Below are 23,502 nucleotides of genomic sequence, written 5' to 3'. Positions count from 1 at the left end.
GATAGTCTGTTTTAGGGATTCCATCCATTTGTCATGTTTCGGGGCCAATGGTTTTGACTTATTTCCTTTAGCCAAATTCTCCAGTACAACTCCTGCATACTTGTTGCAGAAACTAATTATGGTCACAATAACACAAGGATTGTCTACACCAAAACAGTCAACCTAGCATCTCCGATACACAGATAAATGTGCTTTATCAGTGAGATCTGAACACAAATTATCCTTTCTCAAATAGATATCCAAATGCCAAAATCTGCGTAGAATATCTTTTCAAAAGTAAAAAGTGTTGGATGTTTCAGAACATTCTTCAATTGACCAAAGAATGTTGCAGAAAGCGTAAGCTTTGGCCTCTTCATTGGTTCTAACCTTTAATATCTAGCCAATAATGTCCAATCACAAGAAGTTTTGATCCTAGCTCCAGAGCTGTTGGCTCCAACGGCATCAAAGGCATGATAATCTATGGCATAACAGTACGAACAAGCCAGCTAGTGGGCATAGTGTGATTAGAGCCATAGTTGGTTGTGCTGTCAGAGCGATGATGGACATAGTAATCACAGCCCATAAATTCCAAAGCCAGAATCAGCAGAGTGGTAGAGATGAACAGAAATCTATGTAGATGACAAATATAGTTGCAACAACCAATATCACAAAATATTCTCAAACAGGCAGACATTGTTGGAGTTCGCCTCATGCACACTCCTGCGGAGTATTACACAGATTTGGGCAACCTTTCTTCTGTACTCCTCATCATACCATTCCTGTAATATATTGTATTTATTCTTACTACATATTAATTAGGTCTTAGCCAGTATTTTCTAAAGTTAGCCTCTCTCTATAAGCTACCTGAGAAATGAAGTGGACAAAAGGAATCTTCTTACTTCAAGCATCCTCTCTTTGTTTTTCTCTATTTCTCTGTGAGATTTACATCTCATTACATGGTATCAGAGCAAGAGATAGCTCCAAGATCCACATATTTTAAACTGTTTGCTTCTTGAAGACCATACGATCACCTGCATCACGTAGGGCCCTCTTCCACTGATAAGGGAGAAGATCATGTGCATAGTTGAATAGAGGGGAATCTACTGTGATTTACACACTTTTTTTTTGGCAATATTTGGCTCCTCAGAGATCAGCTTTTCCATTTTTCTTCTACTTTCATAAAAAATCATCCAAAATCAATCTCGACCATTGATCTGTCAGATCTCTTGGAATTGGAACTTAAATTTACCCCTGTTCAGTTTTTTGTGGAATCTATCCATCGTTGCGGATCTTTGAAAGAAATTGGTTCGTTTGGGTTTTTGGGTCAATCGTTCATTTCCTACAAAGGAACCATGGACTGTTTCTACATATTTTTCTTTTGCTCTTCATTCATACTATTTGGTTGTTTATTAAGGGCTATCGTGTGGAATACACCTGTCTACTTGGTTGATCTTGAAGGTATGATCAGATCTAGACCTAATCTTTGGGTTCCTTGCTGAGTTTCATAATCTCTTTTTTCTCTTATTCACACTTGAACTGATTGGAATTCAGTTTTTTTGCTGCACTCGATTACTGGTATTGATATTGTTGCATCTAGATCTGACTCATCTACATTATTACATCTAGGCCATTTGTTATTGTAATTTTGTCTTGATAGCTATGCTGTCTTCCAAAATTACATCTGGGATATATGAAATGGCCTCTGAGATGCATCATTTTGAAAATCCAAGTCTCCAAGTAATGAATACCAGGCTGACTGGACAAAAATTTCCTATAGCAGAGGGTTATATTTGCTTTCCTCCATAAAGAAGCAGTGGACACAGTACATGAGTTATATTTGAATGAAAATAACGTTGCCCAGATCTACCAGCTACCTCAAGAGAGATTCTCTTCGCCAGGGCAGAAATCAGTCACAGAATAAATAAAACTTCGAAGTCTCTAGTAGGAATTGGCACTTTCTGAGGATGTTAAGTTCATTTGTTCAAAAGATGATAAAGCACAGAAAAAATTATTTGAGTTATTAGCAGGATTGAATAGTGATTTTGAATCCATTCATGTTCAAATCCTCTGGCATCGAACCTATCTAGTCTCAACGATATGTGCGCCCTTCTACTCAAAGACGAGCGATGTAGGAGAGTGATGGAAACACTGGTTCCTGCCATAGAAAAATCAGCACTCATCTACAAAGGGAACTTAGGCCGAGGAAATAATTTTAGCCATGACGCAAGGGGCCATGGTAAAGGAAAATGCTTCTGTACCCATTGTAAGTAGAGGAATCATTTTGTCAATACTTATTGGAAGAAAGCGCCTTCAATGACGAAACAAAGAGCTCATTATATGTCTATTGAATCAAGGGCATCTTCCATTTCCAATTCTACAATTGACCACAATCCCTCTAATGATATGGTTCAAATCCTTTGGACTTAATATGACTCCATTCTCCATATGATGGCTGGTCTCCAAGGTAATTTTGTGTACAAGTCCTCCTATCTCATGCGGACAGAAATCAAGATTTCTACCCTCCACATTACTTATATTGGTAGTCCCGGGATGATTGACTCAAGCATCACCAATCATGTCTGGTACGCCCAAACTCTTTCCTCCACCTACTCTACATGCGGCATAGTGAAGGTAGCAGATGGCACCTTCACTAATATTACAAGAAAATGTGTTATTTCCCTAATCTTCACACATCTCCTTGCCCTCTGTCCTTTTTGTTCCAAAGCTTACTATTAGTTCCCTTACCAAAATCCTAAAATTTTCATAACCTTTTCTTCTAGATCATTGTGTTTATCGGACTCGCGAACAAAAAAGGTGATTGGTGGTGGGCATGAAGAGCTAGGGTTACATCTCTTTTCTTTGACTCTCATATCAGCTCACAGGTTACTAGTTTTCTCAGTATGAATAAAGAACTCCATAAGTGGCATTGTCACTTTGGCTGCCCTTCAATTTGAGTTCTAATATACTTTTACCCACTTCTATTGGTTGTAGTCAATTGTCAAGTGATATCTGTTAACTGTAAAAGCATCATAGGAGTCTCTCCCAGAAATGAGAATAAACATCTTAGTGCCCTTTTTTCACTTATTCAAATGCATGGACAGCTCATATGTTGGATTATTCAGGATTCCGTTACTTCATATTTGTTTATTGATGATGTATCCTGGATGACTTGGTATTTCTCATTAAACATAAATGTGAAACATTTCATCATTGTTAGACTTTCCATAAATGCATACTTTAATTTCAGACTGGTACCCAAACTTTACACAACAATAATGGAGGAGAATATATGTCTGCAGAATTTCTCACCTACCTGTGAAATTATGGAATTGAGTTGCAGAGTACATGTTCCCATAATCAACAAAACGGAATTGCAGAATGAAAAAATTGTCACCTATTTGAAGTTGCCCATGCTCTTCCAGTGGAGATAAATATTCCAAAATTCTACTGATCAGAATCTATTCTTACTGCATGTTATTTAATTCATCATGTGCCAACTAGAGTTTTAGATGGAAAGAGTCCCATTGATATATTCAGTTCCAAACATCATGTTTCAAGTATTCCTCTTAAAGTATTTGTGAGCTGTTTTGTCCACAATTTTGATCCATGAAGGAACTAACTCTATTCAACCTCCCATCAAATGCATGTTTGTGGAATATGCTCACTCTAATAAAGGATGCAAGTGTTCGAACCCCACGACCGAAAAAAGGTATGTGACTATGGATGTCACTTTTTTCTGAAGAAATTCCCTTGTTCACAACCAAGAAAAGAGTGATAGTTTGGTCTTGCTTGTTCCTCTCAAAAGTCTCGGCCCCCATCGTTGACGATCACAATGGATTCTCCTAATTCAACTGATCATGGTACTTGGTAGAGAGATGTTGCTATATAAAAGGAGACACAAGAGACAACTACTCAATGACTCCATGACTCATCACCAAAAACCCTTCTGAGGACTCAGGTATTGATACATCTAATCAGTTGTCTTCTGATCTTCCTATTGCATTACAAAAAGAGGTACATAGCTGCACAGCTTACCTTATTGGTTGATTTTGTGTCATATAAGAAATTGTCTCCATCTTACAGGTCCTTTCTTACATCTCTCACATCTGTTCCTATTCCCACAAACATTGAGATGGAACTTGAACATCCATTGTGGAGACTAGACATGGAAAAAATAAATCAAAGCCTTGGAGAAAAATCAGACGTGGGAGATGACTATATTACCTAAAGGAAAAGATCCCATTGGCTGCAGATGGATATTCTATATCAGACATTATCCTGAAGGAAATATTGCTCGTTACAAAGCCAGGTTGGTCGCTAAAGGTTACACCCAGACCTATGGAGTCGACTATTTGGAGACATTTTCTCCAGTTGCAAAGCTCAACTTTGTATGGCTACTCATTTCCATTGCTGCAAACTTATATTGTCCCCTCTATCAACTTGATATAAATTTTTTAAAAAAAAAGTTTTTTTTTTTTCGCCACAGCAATCTCCTTGAAGAAGTTCATATGCATCCTTCTCAAATCTTTACTCGAAAGGGGAAGACTCAGCTCATCTCTCACCCAAAAAAAGCTATTTACTGGCCTGGTTTGAGAAATTCAGCAATGCTCTTCTTAAATTTGGCTTTTCTCGGTGTAGTTCTGATCATTCCATATTTGTTAAGCATTATTGTGAAAAAACAATGGTTTTGATAGTCTGGATAATATGCTCAGGGAATGATGAGGATGGCGTTAAAGTCTTAAATGATCACTTGCATCAATCTTTTAACATCAAAGATCTTGGTCCATTGAAGTATTTTCTTAACATCAAAGTTTCTCAGTCAAGAAGGGGAATAGTTCTTTCCCATTGTAAGTATGCTCTTAATCTACTTCAAGGGGCGGGAAAACTTGACTACAAACCTATTGATACCCAAGGTATTCTGTAAACAGTAATGGTGGCCATAACAGCCACTGCTATTACCGTTATGATACAGGCCATAACAGCCATTACAACAAAAAAAAAAATAGGAAAAAAAAAAAAACTGCATTGGCCCTGTAGCATACCGTTACAGGTCATCTTTTCTATAATAGCCGTTATGGCAGACCATGTTGATACCCCTCTCAATCCCAACGATAAAATCCAGTTGAATGATGGTGAACCTCTTCCAAATCCTTGAGTGTTTCAGAGATAGTTGGAAAGCTGATTTAACTCGCAATTACCCATCCAGATATTGCGCATGTTGTTGGGGTTATATGCTGCCAACTCATGCTGCATGCCCTTGATCAACCCACCTTCAGGCAGCTAAACGTATTATTCAATACATCAAAGGAGCACCAGGACATGGGATCTTCGCTCAGACCAAGGACACTTATGGATCACATCTTATTCTAATGCAGATTGGGTAGGAAGTCCAAACAACAGACGATCGACTTCTGGATACTGTACTTCTATCGGTGGGAATCTTGTCACCTAGAAAAGTAAAAAAGCAGAGGATAGTGGCTAAGTCCAATGCAGAAGCAGAATACCGAGAAATGACCCACACTATGTGTGAGTTACTTTAACTAAAGAAGTTGCTGACAAATAAGGATTCCATGTTCAGGACACCCTGTGGAGATGAGGTGTGACAACCAAGCCACAAACATATCTCCACAAACCCCACCTTCCATAAGCGAACTAAACATACAAAAGTTGATTGTCACTTTCAGGGAGAGTCCATATGTCTGTTTGAAAGCACACTGACCAGACGTGTTTGCCAAATCATTCCCTAGGATCAACTCGCTTCTATTACAAGCAAGCCGGTCATGATCGATATCTGCACTTTAGCTTGAAGGGGAGTGTTGAAGGAGTCCACCTCGTGCATACACCAGTGGAGTACTATATAGATTTTGGCATCCTTTCTTCTATACTCCTTAATGCACCACTCCTATACTATTATTGTATTTAGACTCATTCTTATCATGTATTAACTAATTAGGTCTTACCCTGTATTTTCTAAATTAGAATATCTTCTCTGCATAAGTTGTATCCTTCCTGAGAAATGAAGTGGAACAAGAATCTTCTTCATTGAAGCATCCTCCCTTTGTTTTTCTCTGTTTCTCTGAGAAAGTAAGATCTCACTACAGACATCTCAATACGCATTTATTGCACATGAATGTGTGTGAGGCATACATGCATGTAAGCCTATACAAATGAATACTAGGAAACATGGTGAAAAAAAAAAAAAAAAAAACTAGAAAACATTAACCTCAACAAGGACTTATAATAGATTGACAGTCATTGTGGATTAAACATGGAAACTCTGGGTCTTTGAAAAGTAAAAAAGCAACTTACCTCCTAGGAATGATGCCTGTACTGCCAAACCATATAACCCAACATAAGCACTGGGAGGTGCATATAGCTCTCCACAGGCACTGCCAAGGTAGTATTCTTTCTCTCCACAGACAGGGATATAGCCCACGATGAACTTACCTGTGCCAGACCCATAAATAGAAACACAAATCATAGATTTTCTGATGAAAAAGAAAAATTGAAAGTAATAAGCATTAAAACTAAAGGGGCTGATGATCAAATTAGTCCTCGAATTCACATGTCAACCCAGGTAGAGAAGCCAATTCACAGTAACAAGAAAAATGAAGAAGGGAACACAAATTATTCATGGAAGATTTAATGTATAGTGTAGAAAATTCACACCACCAGTAAAAGAGAACTCTTCTCAATAAAAATTCCAGCAAAAAGATATCACAGGGCTTGAAAAGAGTCTTTTAACAATTGAAATATAGCCCTCATGTAAAGAAAAACCCTAAACTAAATCCTAGCCCTCAATTTCTATAATAACAAATGCACCACATAAGTGCATAAGCATCAAGCACGCACGCACATACTTATGAACATGAACACACATGCATACAGATGTGTATACACGTATAAAATTATGAACCTATGTATAACCATGTGTAGGTAGCTAATATCAATTGAGGTAAATGAGGTAGCCCAATAACGTCACATAGTATATTCGCACATTGTGAGACTTGTTAACATAAATTATAAATGCATGTGCACGAAGACATATGCACATCGAAGTTTTAAATTCCTCATTCTTCTTTTAATGAATGAGGAATTTTATTAAAGCGCAGGGGGGGGTGGAATACAAGGCATCCAAACTGCCATAAAAAAAAAAAAACTGAGTCAAAGAAAAACATTGGAGACACAGAGGAGAAGGGAAGGTTATCTTCAATGTGAAGCAAAACCCTGGAGCTGGAACGAACTGAGATCAACCAAACTTTCAGCAGCTATCTTCAATGTGAAGGGAAAGACTAACGGCATCCTGCTTCACACAGTCATCTGCGATACTATTAGCTTCTCTAGGAACTTATGAATAATCAGACAGTTAAAACTCAGGTCTCTGACTTCTTCCAGCAAATCTGACAACTTCCATGGGGATGAATCTGAAGAGGCCAACTTGATTGTGTTCCAGGAGTCTCATTCGATACTAGGAACTGATGAAGGTTGCCTGCCAACCTGACTGCTGGAAGCAGGGCAGCATCCTCTGCAAAGTTAGAATCTTGAAAACCAACCTGACTGAAGAACACTGTTAGTATCTCCACTGTTTTCACAGACTATATCAGGTTGGGCGGATACAGATGCAGTAAGGCTGATAGGGCCGTATTGTAAGACATCTTTAAAACCATGGAACGCATGCACACAAACATGTATAGACATGCATGAATGTTATGTACAGAGGAGAGAACAAACATATGGATCAACACAGAACTGTGCATTAAGCTTATAAAGGACACATGACTTTACACATCTGTGTGCCCAATGCCCATGTGCATTCATGCACGCAATAAGCGCAAATATAAAGTCTTTCAAAATTCTGCTCAGGTAGGTTTCTAACAGCTCATTATTTTCAAAGTTTGCTTTTGGATTGGTTGATAGCAAACTTTCCAACAATAGAATTATCTTTACCACTGATGTAGTTTTATGATACCCAAGTAAAATTCCTAAATTTTGTGTGGCTGTGAGGAAACATAAACAGCTAAAGTCTGGTTTCGAGTAAACCAAGTACATTGTACAATCAGTGTACCAAAACTATCTTCAGGACAACTACTGCTTCACCATCATTTATGATCGAAGAGGTTAAAACCACAGTAATAGGGTGCAGAGTTATGTAAAAGTGAAAGGAAACAGCTTAAGGGAAGAAAAGAGCAAAAATGCCAAAAATATCCCTCACAATATGTGAGTGCACCTAATAAACTAAATAAAGGGACACGTGGACAAAACTAAAGACAGGCCACACAACCGTAAGACCATTAATTATAGTCATCCAAGTGGGTCATAGTGTCATCAACATTCCCCTTCCAGCATAAATGTAGTCGATACCTAGCTTGGAATAAATATGTGCAGACTTGCTATGACCAGTGTTTTAAATAGCGGTAGGGTGTTACGTAGCGTTCAACCCTCCGTAGCGCGTAGCGAAATAGTGTAGCGTGTAGCATAAGCTACACAATAGTAAGAAAAAAGCAAAATATATAAATGTCACATTCTTCAAAATAAAAATCCCAAAGTTAAGAGCATTAAGTACAATACTAGTATAAAGAACATAAAACCGACAGTAACCGGCATTTTAAAAGGGAAAAAATCAGGAAAAAACTGAAAATACCAAGTTATTTTGTCTCCACATCGAAAAAAATTCAAAAAAAAAAGGAACAATGGGCCTTAAAAAAAATTTAACGGCAAACATTCAATCACATTGTTTCCCGTGGTGTGGTCCACCTGAAATGTGGATCTAACTCATTTTTTTTAGCTCATTCCATAAAATGAGTGTCTAAAATAGATGGATGGAGCAGATAAAATACGTTACATCATAATGGGGGCCATGACGCTGCGACTCACGACTGTAACATGAGCAACGTCCCCAAAATAAAGGACGCGGATTAGATACTGAGAGGTTGAGTAGCGAGTGGGCTACTGAAGTGACGTCACCAAGTTTCGTGGGCCCAATTATGATGCATGTGTTGTATCCACACCGTCCATCCATTTTGAAATATCATTTTAGGGTATGATCCAAAGAATGAGGAAGATAAAAAGCTGTAGTGGACCCCACCACTGAAAACAGTAGGGAAAGTGATTCCCACCGTTGAAACTATCCTAAGGCCCACCATAATGTTTACTTGAAATCTAACCTATTCAAATGTTCCAAAAAACACGAAATAAGGGAAAATACAAATATCAGTTGATCTAAAACTTTCGTGTCCTTCAGAAGTTTTTAATGGTGGGCATCACTATCCCCACTGTTTTCTATGCTGGGGTCCACTAAAGCTTTGGATTTAACTCATTCTTTGGATATTGTCCTAAAATGATATCTACAAATGGATGGAAGGTGTGGATACAAAACATACATCATGGTGGGGCCCACGGAACGTGGTGACGTCACTTCAGTAGCGAGTCTAGCTACTAAACCTGTCAGTAGCTAATCCGTGCCTGAAAAAAAGGGTCCGATGCCATTTTTGAAAGGGGAATAGGGTTTCCCGTTCTATCTGGAACCCAAATCCCAATCTGAGGGTTTCCATTTCGAACCCAAATCTCCGAATCGAACTAAAATTCCCGAGAGATCGCAGATTATTCGCCGGAATTCTCGTTGATTTTGAAAATTTTCATCCATTCGAAGAAAAAAAAGAAAAAGGGGACGTTTTTTCGTACCTGCGGAAGACTGAAACTCTACTGTTGTCGATCAAGGCCCACCGAATTCTTCTTCCGATCAGGTGTACCTCCTCTACAGGTACCGAAATCACCTTCTTACAATTTTTTTATATTTTATATTTTATTTTTTGGCATTTACGATGCTCTCCCCAAAATTACAGGTAGCGCACGCTACCTGCGCTACACGCGACGAAGTCGTAGCGTACGCTACGACCCCTAAAGCGCACGCTACAGGGGATATACGCTACCTGCCACGCTACGTAGCGATTTTGCTACGCTACGCTACGCACACTACCGAAAACACTGGCTATGACCAAGAGCTTTGGTGAACATATTAGCAACTTGATCCTAAGACCAAACATATGGTGTAGACATTTCATAGTTAGAAACCTTCTCGCATATGAAATAATAGTCAACTTCAATATGCTTAGTTATTTCATGACAAACTGGAATATTTGCATATGGGAGGCTACTTAATTACCATAAAGTAATTGCAATAGTAGGTTCACTGGAAAACCCATTTCCTGCAATAGTTTCATAATTCACATGAGTTCACAAGTGGTATGAGCCATTGCCCTATATTTTGCTTTAGTACTTGATCGAGCTACAACACATTGCTTTTTACTCTTTCATATGACCAAATTTCCTCCAAAAAATGTGCAATACCCGGTAGTAGACCGCCGATCAATCGGGGAGCGTACCCATTCTGCATCAAAATACCATGTAAGTAGAAGATGATTATTCCTTTTATAAATTCTATATAAAATAAAAAAATAAAAAATAAAAATAAAATCCTTTGCCCGATGCTCTAAGATATCCCAACATCCAAATAAACACATACATGTGACACATTCTAAGAGAACTCATAAACTGACTTCCACACTCACATTAAATGATATATCTGGCATAGTGAATGTTAGGTGTATAAGCTTTCCGATCAATCATCTATACCTTCCTAGGTCTTCAACTACATCTCCTTGATCACTAAATAGTTTATGATTTGGATCCATCGATGTATCGACTAGCTTAATACCAAGAAGGCCCGTTTCTACGAGCAAATCAATCCAAAGCATAGATCAATGCCTTTCTTTGATCTGATAACTTTTAACACAAGGAAAATCGAAAATGACCTAAATCTTTCGTTAGGAAATGACATTGAAGATACTTCTTAAGATCCTCAATTCCTTTACCATCACTCCCTGTAAGCCTCTAACATAATATCATCCACATATATGACTAACACAATCAGAATAGAGATGTTTGTCTCGTTGTCTGTAAGAAGACAATTATCAGTGGGAAAAAAAAAACAGGATAACATAACCTCACTGAATTTATCAAACCAGGCATGCGGTGACTACTTCAACCCATAAATTGCCTTTATCGATTTACAAACCTTATCTGACTCCCATAAGCAACAAACCCAGGTGGTAGCTCCATATAGAACTCCTCTATAAGATCACAACGAAGAAATACATTTTCAACATCGAGCTGAAATAGGCGCCACCCCTGATTAATCACAACCAAAAGAATGACACGAATGGAATTAAGCTTGGTAACTAGAAAAAAGGTTTTGATACAGTCGATGCCAAGACTCTTGAGTGTATCCCTTGGCAACTAAGCAAGCTTTCAATTGTTTGATTGTGCCATCAGGCTGAAATTAAATGATATACACTCACCGACAACAAACAGTACGTTTACCAGCTGAAAGACTAGTTAGCTCCCACATGACATTTTGATGAAGTGCAATCATTTCTTCCCTCATAGTTCGCTTCTACCCCCTAGATGACAAGGTTTCTTGATATGAATCAGGAACAGAAGAGACGATAAAGACAAGGAAAATTTATAAAAGATGGAAGACAAACAATGAAAAGAAATTTGGAGATAAGGTGGTCGGTACACGCACGCTACCTTTCTTCAGAGCAATAGGGATATCAAACAAATCAAGAGATAAAGGTAAAGTGACTAGATCAACAGGCTTGGAACAAGATATGGTGGATGGCACATCATGGTTGGTGGCACCATCTCCCTGTTTTTGTTGTGATTAGACTTTGAGCATAAGCTCAACAACAAGAATGGGAGAACCAATAAAAGGAGATGATTGGATAGTGTCTTCTTCAATAGGAATAGGCATAGGCATTGTGGGATGAGATGGCGAAGCTTCCAAGTCAAGAGATTAGCCTTCATTTGAGAAGCATGGAGTGGACTCAGAGAAGGTAACATCGGCACATAAATTTTCTTCAAAGATTATGATTGTAACACTTGCCACCCCTTTGCACTTTAGAATACACACGAAAAATACATTTAACTACTCTAGGTCTAATTTATCATGGCTTGACTCCAGCTGATGAACAAAGTACACACACCCAAAAACCTTGGGTTGCAAAGAAAACAATGGACTCCTATAAATAAAATTGCATGAGGCAACTAACCTGTTAAGATAGGAGAGGGCATTCTATTGATTAAATAGCATGTTATTAAAACTGCATCACTCTAAAAATTATTTTAGACATTCATATGAATCGACATGGCACATATCACCTTAAACAAATGATGTTTGATGCAAAATACCATTTTTAGATAAATACAAGAGAAAAGAATTGGATATATACTCCTTAGCATTATCTAAATGAAAGACACACTTTGAGTAAAACTGATTATGTAGTTTCATATGAAAGATCGTAAAATAAAGAGGTATTCAAATCTCTCTTTCATTAGATAAAGCCAAGTCAGTTTTGAAAAATCATCAACCGAAGTAACAAAATACTTATACTTTTGAGTCTCTGACACACTAGAAACTTAAATAGGTCTCCAAACATTTGAATGAACTAAAGCAAATGGAACTAAACTACGCTTTTCTGCACGTGGTGGAATAGTAACTTGATGATGCTTACTTAACTCACACACTTCACATCCTGAAGCAAATACGGATAATAATGAACGAATGATTCTTTTGAATTGAGAATCTTCAAGAACGAGTGATTGATATGACAATGCCACTAGTAAGGAGAGAGATTGGTCTACGCTACTACTCAAATTACTTCACGGTCATGATATTAAAGCCCACTCTACCAATCTTCTTCTTCATCTTTAGATCCTAAAAACAGTGAGAGAGAGAAAACCATAGAGCTGTTAAGTGATTTGTGAGTTTACTAACAGACAAATGGCTAAAAGGAAATTTAGATACATAGAGAACAGATGGCAATGAAAGAAAGGAACTTAGATGAACCATGCCCATTCCACACACTTTGGATTGAGTGCCATCTACCAAAGAGATTAATAAATTCCACAACAATGTATCACTAGAGGAAAAGGCACTAGACTCACTTGCCATATGGTTAAAAGCTCTAGAGTTAATGAGAAGCTCTAGAGTTAATGACCTATGGAGCAGAGTACTCTGACCCTAAACAAGTCCTACCAGAGTTCACAAATGTGGTTCTAAAAGTGGAAGTAATGGTAGAGAGGTTGATTCTTCAATAACTTGGAGCACTCAATACTCATCTTTGGTATGCGTAACCATGTTACCAGATGTACTTCGTTGTTGAATTGTAAGAATAGAATCAGTAGACGAAGACTCACTAATCTCGTCAAAATAAGATACCTAATTTGCTCAAGCTGGCTTCTCATGGATATCCCAACATTTCTAAACAGTGTGATTTGTAAGCACACAGTGAGTATGCTTCCTAGGTCCACGACCTCCCCCTGCATTACTTCAATCACCTTGATTGCCTTTGCTGCCACAACTACCACCTCTGCCTTGTCCAACAAATGATGCCAAAGAAGCATTATCACCAATTCCATCCACAAAGCAAAGTGATACACGTTTATGGCCAACATAAACTTCATTTAGGAATGGAACATCCATGCCTCCCAAGATCTTTGCATCTAGCTCATTTTCTGGTTTCAAGCCAGCTAGGAGTTTAGCCACAAGAATTCCATACATTGCTGACATTGTTTCTCCAAGTCATTAGTAAACAGCTAATGCACTCATCCCACATTCATTTGAGTTTCAAATAATATTCACCAATGGATTTATTTCCTTATTTGAATGCAAAAATCTCTTCCAACAACTTCTATGCAAAAGAGATGTTTTTATTGGATGAATACATCTCATGTAACGCATCCCACATCCCACACTTCCTTTGTAATATCTAGAAACATCACATTCACACTAACCAAACTATTTAATAACTATGCCATGATCTGAGCATTTTCCTGGATCCAACGATCGTACATGCTATCACTTTCATTTGGTTTCTCCGTGGTCGGATTTTTTAATTTGCCTTTCGCCATTAAAAAATTTTGATTAGATTCAAACCATTGGAGATATCTTGCTCCATTTAGTTTTATAGAGGTTATTTGAAACCCTGGAAAAATAGAAGGATTTAGGAACCAGATCTTCGATCACCCTTCATTTCCATTAAAAGAAAAAATTAAAGACAACACAATGCTTACAGGAATGAGGGCTGACTCTTCCAGATATAAGAACTCTCTAATTGCACACTCCACACGATGTATGCACAACAACTGACGAAACAATCAGCCCAAACATTCCAATTGAACACGAGAAGAGCGATGATCATGAACACACCATTCACACTTTCATAAACACACCATTCACACTTTCACACGCAGACCATTGCAAAGGCATGGCACACCGAAAAAAGAAAAAACCCTAGGTTTCTTAAAGAACTTTTAACATAAGGAGAGATGAAGAGTAAAGAAGACAACAAAATTTGTGAGATAAAAGAGAAGTGGTGAAAATCAAAACAAAACCAGCTCTGATACCATGAAGAGTGATGTAAAGGTGAAAAGAAACAGAAAAGACGAAGAAAGGCGAGTGGGGGGGGGGGGCGTTGAAGAGAGAGAGAGAGAGAGAGAGAGAGATCTAAAATTTTACATCCTACTCTCCCTTTTTACATTAAGTCAAAAACAAAAATGCTAAAAATACCCCTCATTAACAATATGACATCTGCATATTAAGTGAACCTAATAAAGTAAATAAAGGGAGACATGGACAAAACTAAAGACTAGCTGGGCTGTATAAGCATAAGATCCCTTATCGTAGTCATTCAGGTGGGCCATACAATAATCCATAGTCATTAACAAAGGGAAAAACATTTCCTTGCAAACAATGTTTCATGAATGTATCACACCCTTGGGATACAAATACATATCAATTATCGCATGGGATATATTGGTTGTATCGCGTAAGGTATCGATGTTGTTGGGAAACATAGGAACATTGGGAAATTGGTCAATTTTTTCAATGTAACTTCAGAGATTGTTGAAAAAGACATCAATACACACTTAAAAATCAAAACATTACAAAAAAAAAGTGCACATAATAGGGGTTTCCTTTGTATAGGGTCCTAATATATGTGCTTTCCAACTGAACTGATGTAAGTATGTTCAAAGTCTATTCATATAATTTATGAACGTTAGAAGACGTGTATGGAAACACAAGAAATACATTCAAAAGCAAAAGAAGAATCACTGGATCAGGTTACATACATGTTAAATTTTGTGTTTGGATACAAATATTGCAATTGATTTGCGAGAAATTGAGAAATGTAAATTTTTCTCAATTTCTACAACTTAACCCATCTCCCTCAAATCTCGAAATCGTAGTTCCAAATCCATGATTTTTCATGGAAAACATGAAGAATCATAGATTTGTAACCATTTGACACTGGTTTAATATGATTTACAACAAAAACATGGATTGAAAATAAAAAATGCTCACTGGATTGAATATGTGGGATATATCAGCACTACCTGTGTGTTTCGTATCGCACAGGTGGGATACAAGATATATCGTGGGATATATCGGCTGATATCTTCGCTATTTAAAACACTACTTGCAAATACTTATTTCTTCCTTCCTTCCCCCCATTCATTTCACTTGTTGAAGCATCCATTATAACAAAAGTCATAGAACAAGTTCTTAACTTCCATTTCTTACACTCTTTATTACATCTATTTTTCGATTTGACAACATGGATAATTAGGCATGATTAGGACAAATTGAGGATTTGAGATTGAAGAGATGATTCATAGCACACGTTCCAAGAATTAGGATAGATCATTCATCAGTTGGGGGCCCGTTGTGACATGCCCTAGCAAGACAACATGTTCGTACGATGAGTGTAGTTGAAATGAGGATCTTGACATGGATGAGTGGCAAGACAAGGAAGGATAGAATTAGAAATGAATGCATTCGAGGGAACTTAAAGAGTAGCACCAATGGGCAATAAGTCCAGGGAAAGTAGAATCAGATGGTTTCAACGAGTGCAATGAAGACTAAGAAACGCGTCGGTTACAAGGAGTAAGTTGGTACAAGTTGAAGGCTCTAAAAGGGGAAGGGGAAGGGGAAGGCCCAAAAGGACGTGCATGAATGTAATAAGAAAAGAGTTTATGAGCTATGGTCCAACTGAAAGTTTGGCCCTTGATAGAGTGGAATGGCAGAATAGGATTCATGCGGTTGATCCCAATTAATTGGGTTAAGGCTTAAATGATGATGATGATATTCTCAAATTGAAGGAAATGATCATAAAATCCATTGAGTCCAGCCAGTGTTCGAAATATTGGTATCGCGTTACGTATCACATTCTTGGGATACGGATACGTATCGGTTATCGCATGGGATATATCAATTGTATCGTGTAATGTATCACTGTTGTTGGAAACATGGGGAAACATCGGGAAATTGGTTGAATTTTTCGATGAAACTTCGGCGATTGTTAAAAAAGACATCAATACACACTTATAAATCAAAACATTACAAAAAACAAGTACACGTAATACGTATTCTTTGTATGGGGTCCTAATTTATGCGTTGTCTAACTGAATTGATGTAAGTATATTTAATGTCTATTCATATAATTTATAAATGTAAGAAGACATGTGGAAACACAAGAAATACATTCAAAAGCAAAAGAAGAAACACTAGATTAGGTTACAAACCTTTTTTATGTGATGTTTGAACATAAAGATTGCAAACAATTTGCAAGAAATTGCGAAATTTTGATTTTTTTTTTTCAATTTTTCGCAACTCGGCCCATCTCCTTCAAATCTCGAAATTGAAACTCCCAATCCATGATTTTTCATGCAAAACATGAAAAATCATGAATTTGTAACAATTTGACACTAATTTAACATGAATTACAGAAAATAAGAGCATCGAAATTCGGAAATGCTCACTAGATTGAACATGTGGGATATATCGCACTACTCGTGCATTTCGTATCGCACTGGTGGTATACAAGATATATCGTGGGATATATCAGCAGATATCGTCGATATTTAAAACAGTGAGTCCAGCAAAGGAACATGATCCGAAACAAGCTCATGCTCTTGGAGAAACTTAATGAATTAAACCACCAATTATCCAATGCATAAGATCATGTCTGTTGACAAACTCAACAGTACACTTTAGGCTTGTGGTAACACCTTAGTAGCACAAAACTTGAGCAAATTCGTGCACTGAGGTAGAGAAGTAGCATGTCACTGCCCAAATGCTTCCCCAAGCGTAGACCATGCGCATTCATAATCACAATCCCCTCATGGACGAGTTAGACAAGTCAGCCTATACCCCAATTGCAACATCAAGTGTTGTGAGCCAAACACTACTAGGATGCAAGATAGGCACAAGAGCTGAGTGGGATGCTTTGTATTGCACTAAAAACTCAAGAGATTGCAACTTCTAAAGTTGCCTCACAAATGAGAAGTCTTACAGTCTTACCCCTTATATAGGTAAAAGAATCTTCTACCTACTTTAGATGGATGGCTAGGCCAAAGCCACGTAACAATCATCCAATGGCCAATAACACTCTAGAAAACATTTAGATGATCCAACAGCCAAGAACACTCTAGAAACCATTTAGATAATCCACATTACGATCATCCAACGGCCAAGAAGACACGTAGCGATCATCCAAGCATTCATCATTTGTTGGATTCCTTGCATAAGTGAGATTTCAAAAAACAACCCAACCAATCAAATGACTTCAGCCCCTAAATTATATTTGCCATATGCAAGAAGGGGAAAGCTCCGTGTCTAGTTACATAAGGGATGCCCCTGTTCTACATGCACAAAGCATGAAGCAAAGCAGCAAAAGATTTGGGTGTGGAAACAGGGAAGCCCAGTGGGAGCACGAGAACAAAGTGCAGTTTGAAGCAGGAGCTGCACCCAATCAAAAGGATCATGCAACTACTCCCCGTACATCCATAGATCATTAAATGAAAAATGTTGCACCAGTTGAACCAATCAAAGACTCCAAGCACTTGTCTTAGAGCCTCTCCATCCACCTGCATAGAGTCAATCATTAAAGGACCTAGGCCAGCAGGAGTTGCCCATCCTCGGTGCATGACAACCAACACTCACCAACCCCCACCCCACTCCTACAAAATAGCAAAGCAGATAATAACTACCAAAAGAAGGTTCACGGTGTACTAAATTTCACCTTCCAAAAATTATTTATCACCAGAATGCACATCTTGAGTACCTATTGGAAAGCACATCTTCATATGACATGAGTCTACTGCTACGTTGAATAACCAGCCAATTACGTGTAAATAAGCATAATGTAGCCACAAACTGGTCATCCCTCACTTACGTTGCAAAACAAAATCAAGAAAGAAAGAGGTAGGTTCACAATTTAAGGAAATTTTCAATGTAGCGTAATCAAGCTAAGTAAAATTAGAAAACATAAACCATTACCTGACTTCTTGAAATTTATTATATGCCTTCGAATCTCTTCAACTTTGCCCCAACCGCAGTTAAGGGGTTCTATTTGAAGATAGATACCAGAAACGCGAGGATCATATGCCGCTTTTATAAAATTTTCACAAATTTGAGGTAGAGATAGCCCTGAAGAGAATCGGCCCCGCAACTGTTCGAAGATCTGAAAAATTAAAAAAAAAAAAAAATTGTTGAAACTTCAAACACAACACAAACCAACAAGCCAAAATTTACACTGATAATCTATCAACAAAACCAAACTTTCAAATCACCGAAAACAATATAGACATGTTTTTCTCTGTTCATGTCTAAGGGGTAGTTTAGCACAAACAACAAGCTGCAAAAGACTGATTTCCTTCATAAATCTGAAACTTGAAGAGAGAAGCAATCTAGAAGACCCAAAACATAAAAGTGAGATAAAGATGAAGCATTTCGATCCCCTGTTATCCACCATAGCAATAGCTTCCCAGTAGCTGTAAATAATCCTAAAATACCCGGCCAGCTAATCTGAAGTATCTGTCGCAAACTTGGCTGAATGTGGAGGGAACCAGATCCCTGTCTGCCAATCAACAACATTGGGATGTGTGGAATTCTAGAATTTTGATGTCCCATGGAACTAATCACTTCAGAACTCGAGTTCCACAAAAAAGATCTGACAGAGAGAAGATGAGTTCATTCATAAAGTAAACTCTCTTGGACCTCAGCGTCCATGGAACTTAAGTGGAGAGTCCCACGCATCTAAACAACCCCAGAGAGAATCATCCTTACCATTGCATGGAACCACACACAAACATTTAAGGCCCATTTCTAGTAGTCATTCGCCCACAAGAAGTCATCTCACCAAGAGAACCTGTAAAAGAGAGTAGAAGTGTAGAACCATCCCATTTGAGTCACGAAAAACCTTAAGATAACCCATAGGATGTGAAGTACTCATGGATCCACTTGAATTCAGCTTATCCAGTCCATCATTGATGAGAGAACACAAGAACCAGATTGCCAGAGACCTAATTGGGAATGCAGGGCTGGAGTATCCTTCAACCCTACAAAAGAATCATAGTGGCGAGCTGGTGAACCCCTTAAAGAAAAGAAAAGAAGATACTCCCTCACCCACTTCCAACAAATCTGGCGTACCAGAAAAGCATCATAGGAGAAAGACCATTGATCATTCAATGATTCCTTGGCCACCAAAGACCAAACTGAACAGTGAATAAGCCAACCATCCAAGAGCTCTAACCACATCAATGCCACCACAAGCTAAACCAAGATGAATGGCTCAAGCAGTGATGAATGTTGGTCCCTTTCCAAACCAAAGAGCCAGCAATAGCATATCCATACTTGTTGAGCATAGCAGCAAACTAACAAAAGATGGGTGTCTTTCTCACCTCTGAACCACACGAATGACAGCTCTCGAGGTAGGGAAGATTGAGCCACTAGAGCATGAAATCACAAACGGAAGATCTTGCAGTCTTACACATGAACTCCAATTCTACAAGGTTCAACAGTGTAAAAGCTTTCCAAAGATGTTGTACGGGGAAGAATTAATGACCCCCCACAAGGAAACAATTAAAATTAAAAAGAAAATGACAATAAACATCACCAATTGCTCTGTAACCCAAACAGCCAAACACTCACCTTCTCCAAGGCCTTGGTATGCTCACAATTTCCCTAGGAATCACTGACAACATCATTGCACTTAAGGAAAAAAAAAACACTTAAAAAAAGTCCCGTTTCTTTTAATAAACCTGCTAGGCTTGATTGTGTGATAAGTATGTGAGTGTGTGTATATACTTCAGTGGTGTGGAGTACCAGATGTATTTCAAATTATTCTTACTAAAAGCTCAGAGAGGGCGGATGCCCAACCCTAAGGGGTTGTTCCGACTTGGGCAAAGTTGTGTCCCAGCCGGTAGTCATGGACAACCATACATGGCCATGATTTCGTCAACCCACTTGTGCATGGGAACCAATGCAATTTTGGACAAGTTGTCATGGACGTGTCCATTAGATCATGGACTGGGCATCTTTGGTGGAGAGGTGGAACTACTTGTCAATGACACTTTATATTTTCAGTGCGCATGAGGATCATATCTATCGGTGCATGTGCATGACATGTTTCAATATGCCAAGTGTGCAACTGTCAAAATTCAAGCATCCCTCGTGTGCATATGCGCCACCATCAATCTTCAAGCACTACAAAATGTGGCACATGTGTCAATGTGCACATGCACATGTATAAGTGTGCCAACAACCAATCTTTAATTTCCCCACATGTGCCACAATCCATCCTGTCCATGATCCAGCATATTTAACAAACAAGGGACGGAAAAACTAGCAGGAACATGTCCATTGCCAGCTAGCCTTGACAGCATGCCATGGATTGCTAGTTGCGGCACAACCTTACTCAAATCCAAACAGGGCCTCTCTCACTCTCTCTTTCTTCTTTTCTCTTCCTTTCCTCTTCTCTTTCTCCTCTTTTACCATGTAACCAATCTGCATGATATCAGTGAGGGATTAGATCCCTTCCCTTTTCCTTTCCTTCTCTATTCCTCTCCTCTCTTCCCTTTCTTCTCTTGTTTCCTTTTTCCAGTGTATGTAGAGAAATATTCCTCACCATGTGCTATAGCACTACTACAGTGCAGCATCTATAGCTGTACTGTAGTCGTGCTATAGCACATGGTGAGGAATCTTTCTCTATTATGCTATGGTGACAAAGAGCCAGCCATGCATTCATCAGGGCCAGCCCAGCCCCCTCAACAGCACTGCCCAACCACTTTAGGACTCGCCATACATTCAAGAAGGCCAATCGGTGTCTCTCAATTCCTCGTCAACTGTTGAGACTGGATTCTGTCTTCATCTGGAAACCTTCAAGCCCCCTGCCGATGTGAAACTTCCTGTGATATTTCTTCAGCTTTACATTAATCTGAAGATTTCTCTGTTGATTGTTTGAGTTGAGCACCAATTGCATCACAGCAAAAAGTAGCACATAGGAAGATCATAAAGGCTCAGTGTCAATGAGGCACAATCAAAGTGATCCTATTAGACTGATGATAACAACAATCAAGCTTGACGGTATAAACTACTTGGAATGGCCTCAATCCACCAAAACATATATTGGAATTAAGAGAATGCTAGGGTATACCACTGGAAACAAGGAGCCCTCATCTGACAATCCATCCCACAATGAATTGGAAAGTGACTATGTGATGGTAATGTCTTAGCCCTAATTCCATGTAGCCAAGTATTAGTCATGGTCTAATGTTCAAGAAAGAGATATGGGATACAGCTGCAAATATGTATTCCTAGCATCAAAATGGTGCTCAGTTTTCTCAGCTACATCGTCAGATAATAATATGCGGCAGGGGAATACGATTGTTGAGGAGTACTTGACCACTATGCAACAGAAGTCAGAAGAGCTAAGATCATTCCCAAGCTTCAGCGTTCACCCCTGAAGAAATGGGGGAAAAAAAAAAGTCAAACAGCATAAGATTTTGAAATCTTGACTGCTCTTAATTTTGATCTTTGTGTTATTCTTGGGAAAGACAGCCTTCCTTCTCTAGAATTTATCTACGACTATATCTGTGGGGAAGCAAGCAGGAAAACAACCACCTACAGTTCGAGTTTCCTTTGGGCCACAAGACATCCACCTTTGTCGCCAATTAGTCATCTTCTAGATCTATATCAGCTGCAAAGTGATCCTACAAACCTACTTATTAGCATCAGATCAAGATAAGATGGTGTGCACCCATTCTGAGAAACGAAGGAACCTTAAGGAGGGGTGTTGGGAGCTTCCTCCTCATCTGCACTCCAAATCCAAGCCTTCATTCGTGAATACTGCTAAGACTCAGGGGGAACCTTCTCTCAATATATGTGATTCGACTTCATATTCCACTCAACAAGTAATCAGTGAGCTACGGCAACAACTAACAGCTCTCTAGGCATCTATAACTCCAGATATAAGAATAGGGCAGCCAGGTACATTTGCAACTGCACACATCATCACGGGTAAGAAAGAAGGTTCCATTTCCTATTCTCCTGTTCCAATAACATAAAATTATCTAATCATGCCTGGTCAAATACAACTGGAAAAATGACATCAATTTCCATCATCCCTTTCTTTACCTTCCTTTATTCATGTTCCTTTATTTCCTATTAATCTTCTGTTGTTACTTCACTCCTCAAACGATTGGAATGTAGCGTCACCTTCTTCCCTCACATTTCATTGTAAAGGACCTGAGAACGTGGAAGAAGATTGGTGATTGTCACGAATCCAAAGGACTACATCTCCTTGATGTAGGGAGCATACCTACAGCTTTTATGGCAGAGCGTCTAAGATCATCTGTGCCTAGGGCACAAGCATCTTGGTCATCCATAAAGGCCCTTCAAAGTAATAGAACAATTTAGATTTTCAATGTGAAAATTGTCAGTTGTCGAAGCCCAGCCCCAATTGTTTCAGTATTCGGTTATAGATATTTTATATATTTCATTGATGATCATTATTGTAAGACATGGATTTATCTAACGAAACATAGAGATGAAGTTCCTTCTTTCATAAAGATGTTTCATAAAATGATCTTAATTCAGTTTGAGAAAATATCAAGGTCTTTCATCGTGACAATGTTTGAGAGTATCTATGTCATGAATGATCTACCAAAACACTTTTGAAGTACCAGATGTATTGTCATCTTATTCCTAATAAAAGTGAGGAGAGGGGAGACACCCAACCTTAACTCTCTTTTTCTTCTTCTTTTCTCTTCCTTTCCTCTCTCTCCTCTTTTGCTATGTAACTAATCCACAGTAACAACACCTAGAGTCTAGCTAGAAGTTTTCCCACTATGATGCACTCTAAATTTAGCCTTGTTAACAAGCAACTTAAGTCCAATATCCATGCATCTAAAGACTACAAAAATCTGTCCATCCACATAAAGACTAAAAACATCCCATGATATTTCCCTATCATTGTCATTATCTAGAGAAACAGTTGCCCACAAACACTGCCAATGCCAGTTCCCAACAAAAGAACATTAAAAATTCTGATTTGTCTGATCTTTAGTCAACCGACCTCCTTCAACAAACAGACATTTCTATTCCAAAAGTCAAGCCCTTTT

At 38.5% G+C, this 23,502-nt stretch overlaps 1 protein-coding gene across 2 annotated transcripts in view; it reads right to left on the bottom strand.

Annotated features, from left to right (window-relative positions):
* LOC131255636 (serine protease SPPA, chloroplastic) overlaps window positions 1–23,502 on the bottom strand; it is a 105,579-nt gene that overhangs the window by 60,102 nt on the left and 21,975 nt on the right. For both annotated transcript variants that reach the window (XM_058256400.1, XM_058256399.1), the window contains exons 2-3: window positions 18,380–18,563; window positions 6,289–6,426 (exon numbers count right to left, since the gene is read on the bottom strand). In XM_058256400.1, the coding sequence (XP_058112383.1) occupies window positions 6,289–6,426; window positions 18,380–18,563 (322 nt within the window). The remainder of the gene's footprint in view (window positions 1–6,288; window positions 6,427–18,379; window positions 18,564–23,502) is intronic.

Source organism: Magnolia sinica, chromosome 9, assembly GCF_029962835.1.
Source record: "Magnolia sinica isolate HGM2019 chromosome 9, MsV1, whole genome shotgun sequence".
Taxonomy (NCBI): Eukaryota; Viridiplantae; Streptophyta; class Magnoliopsida; order Magnoliales; family Magnoliaceae; genus Magnolia; species Magnolia sinica.
Note: the sequence above shows the minus strand (reverse complement) of the source record. Positions and strands in the feature narration are given on the sequence as shown.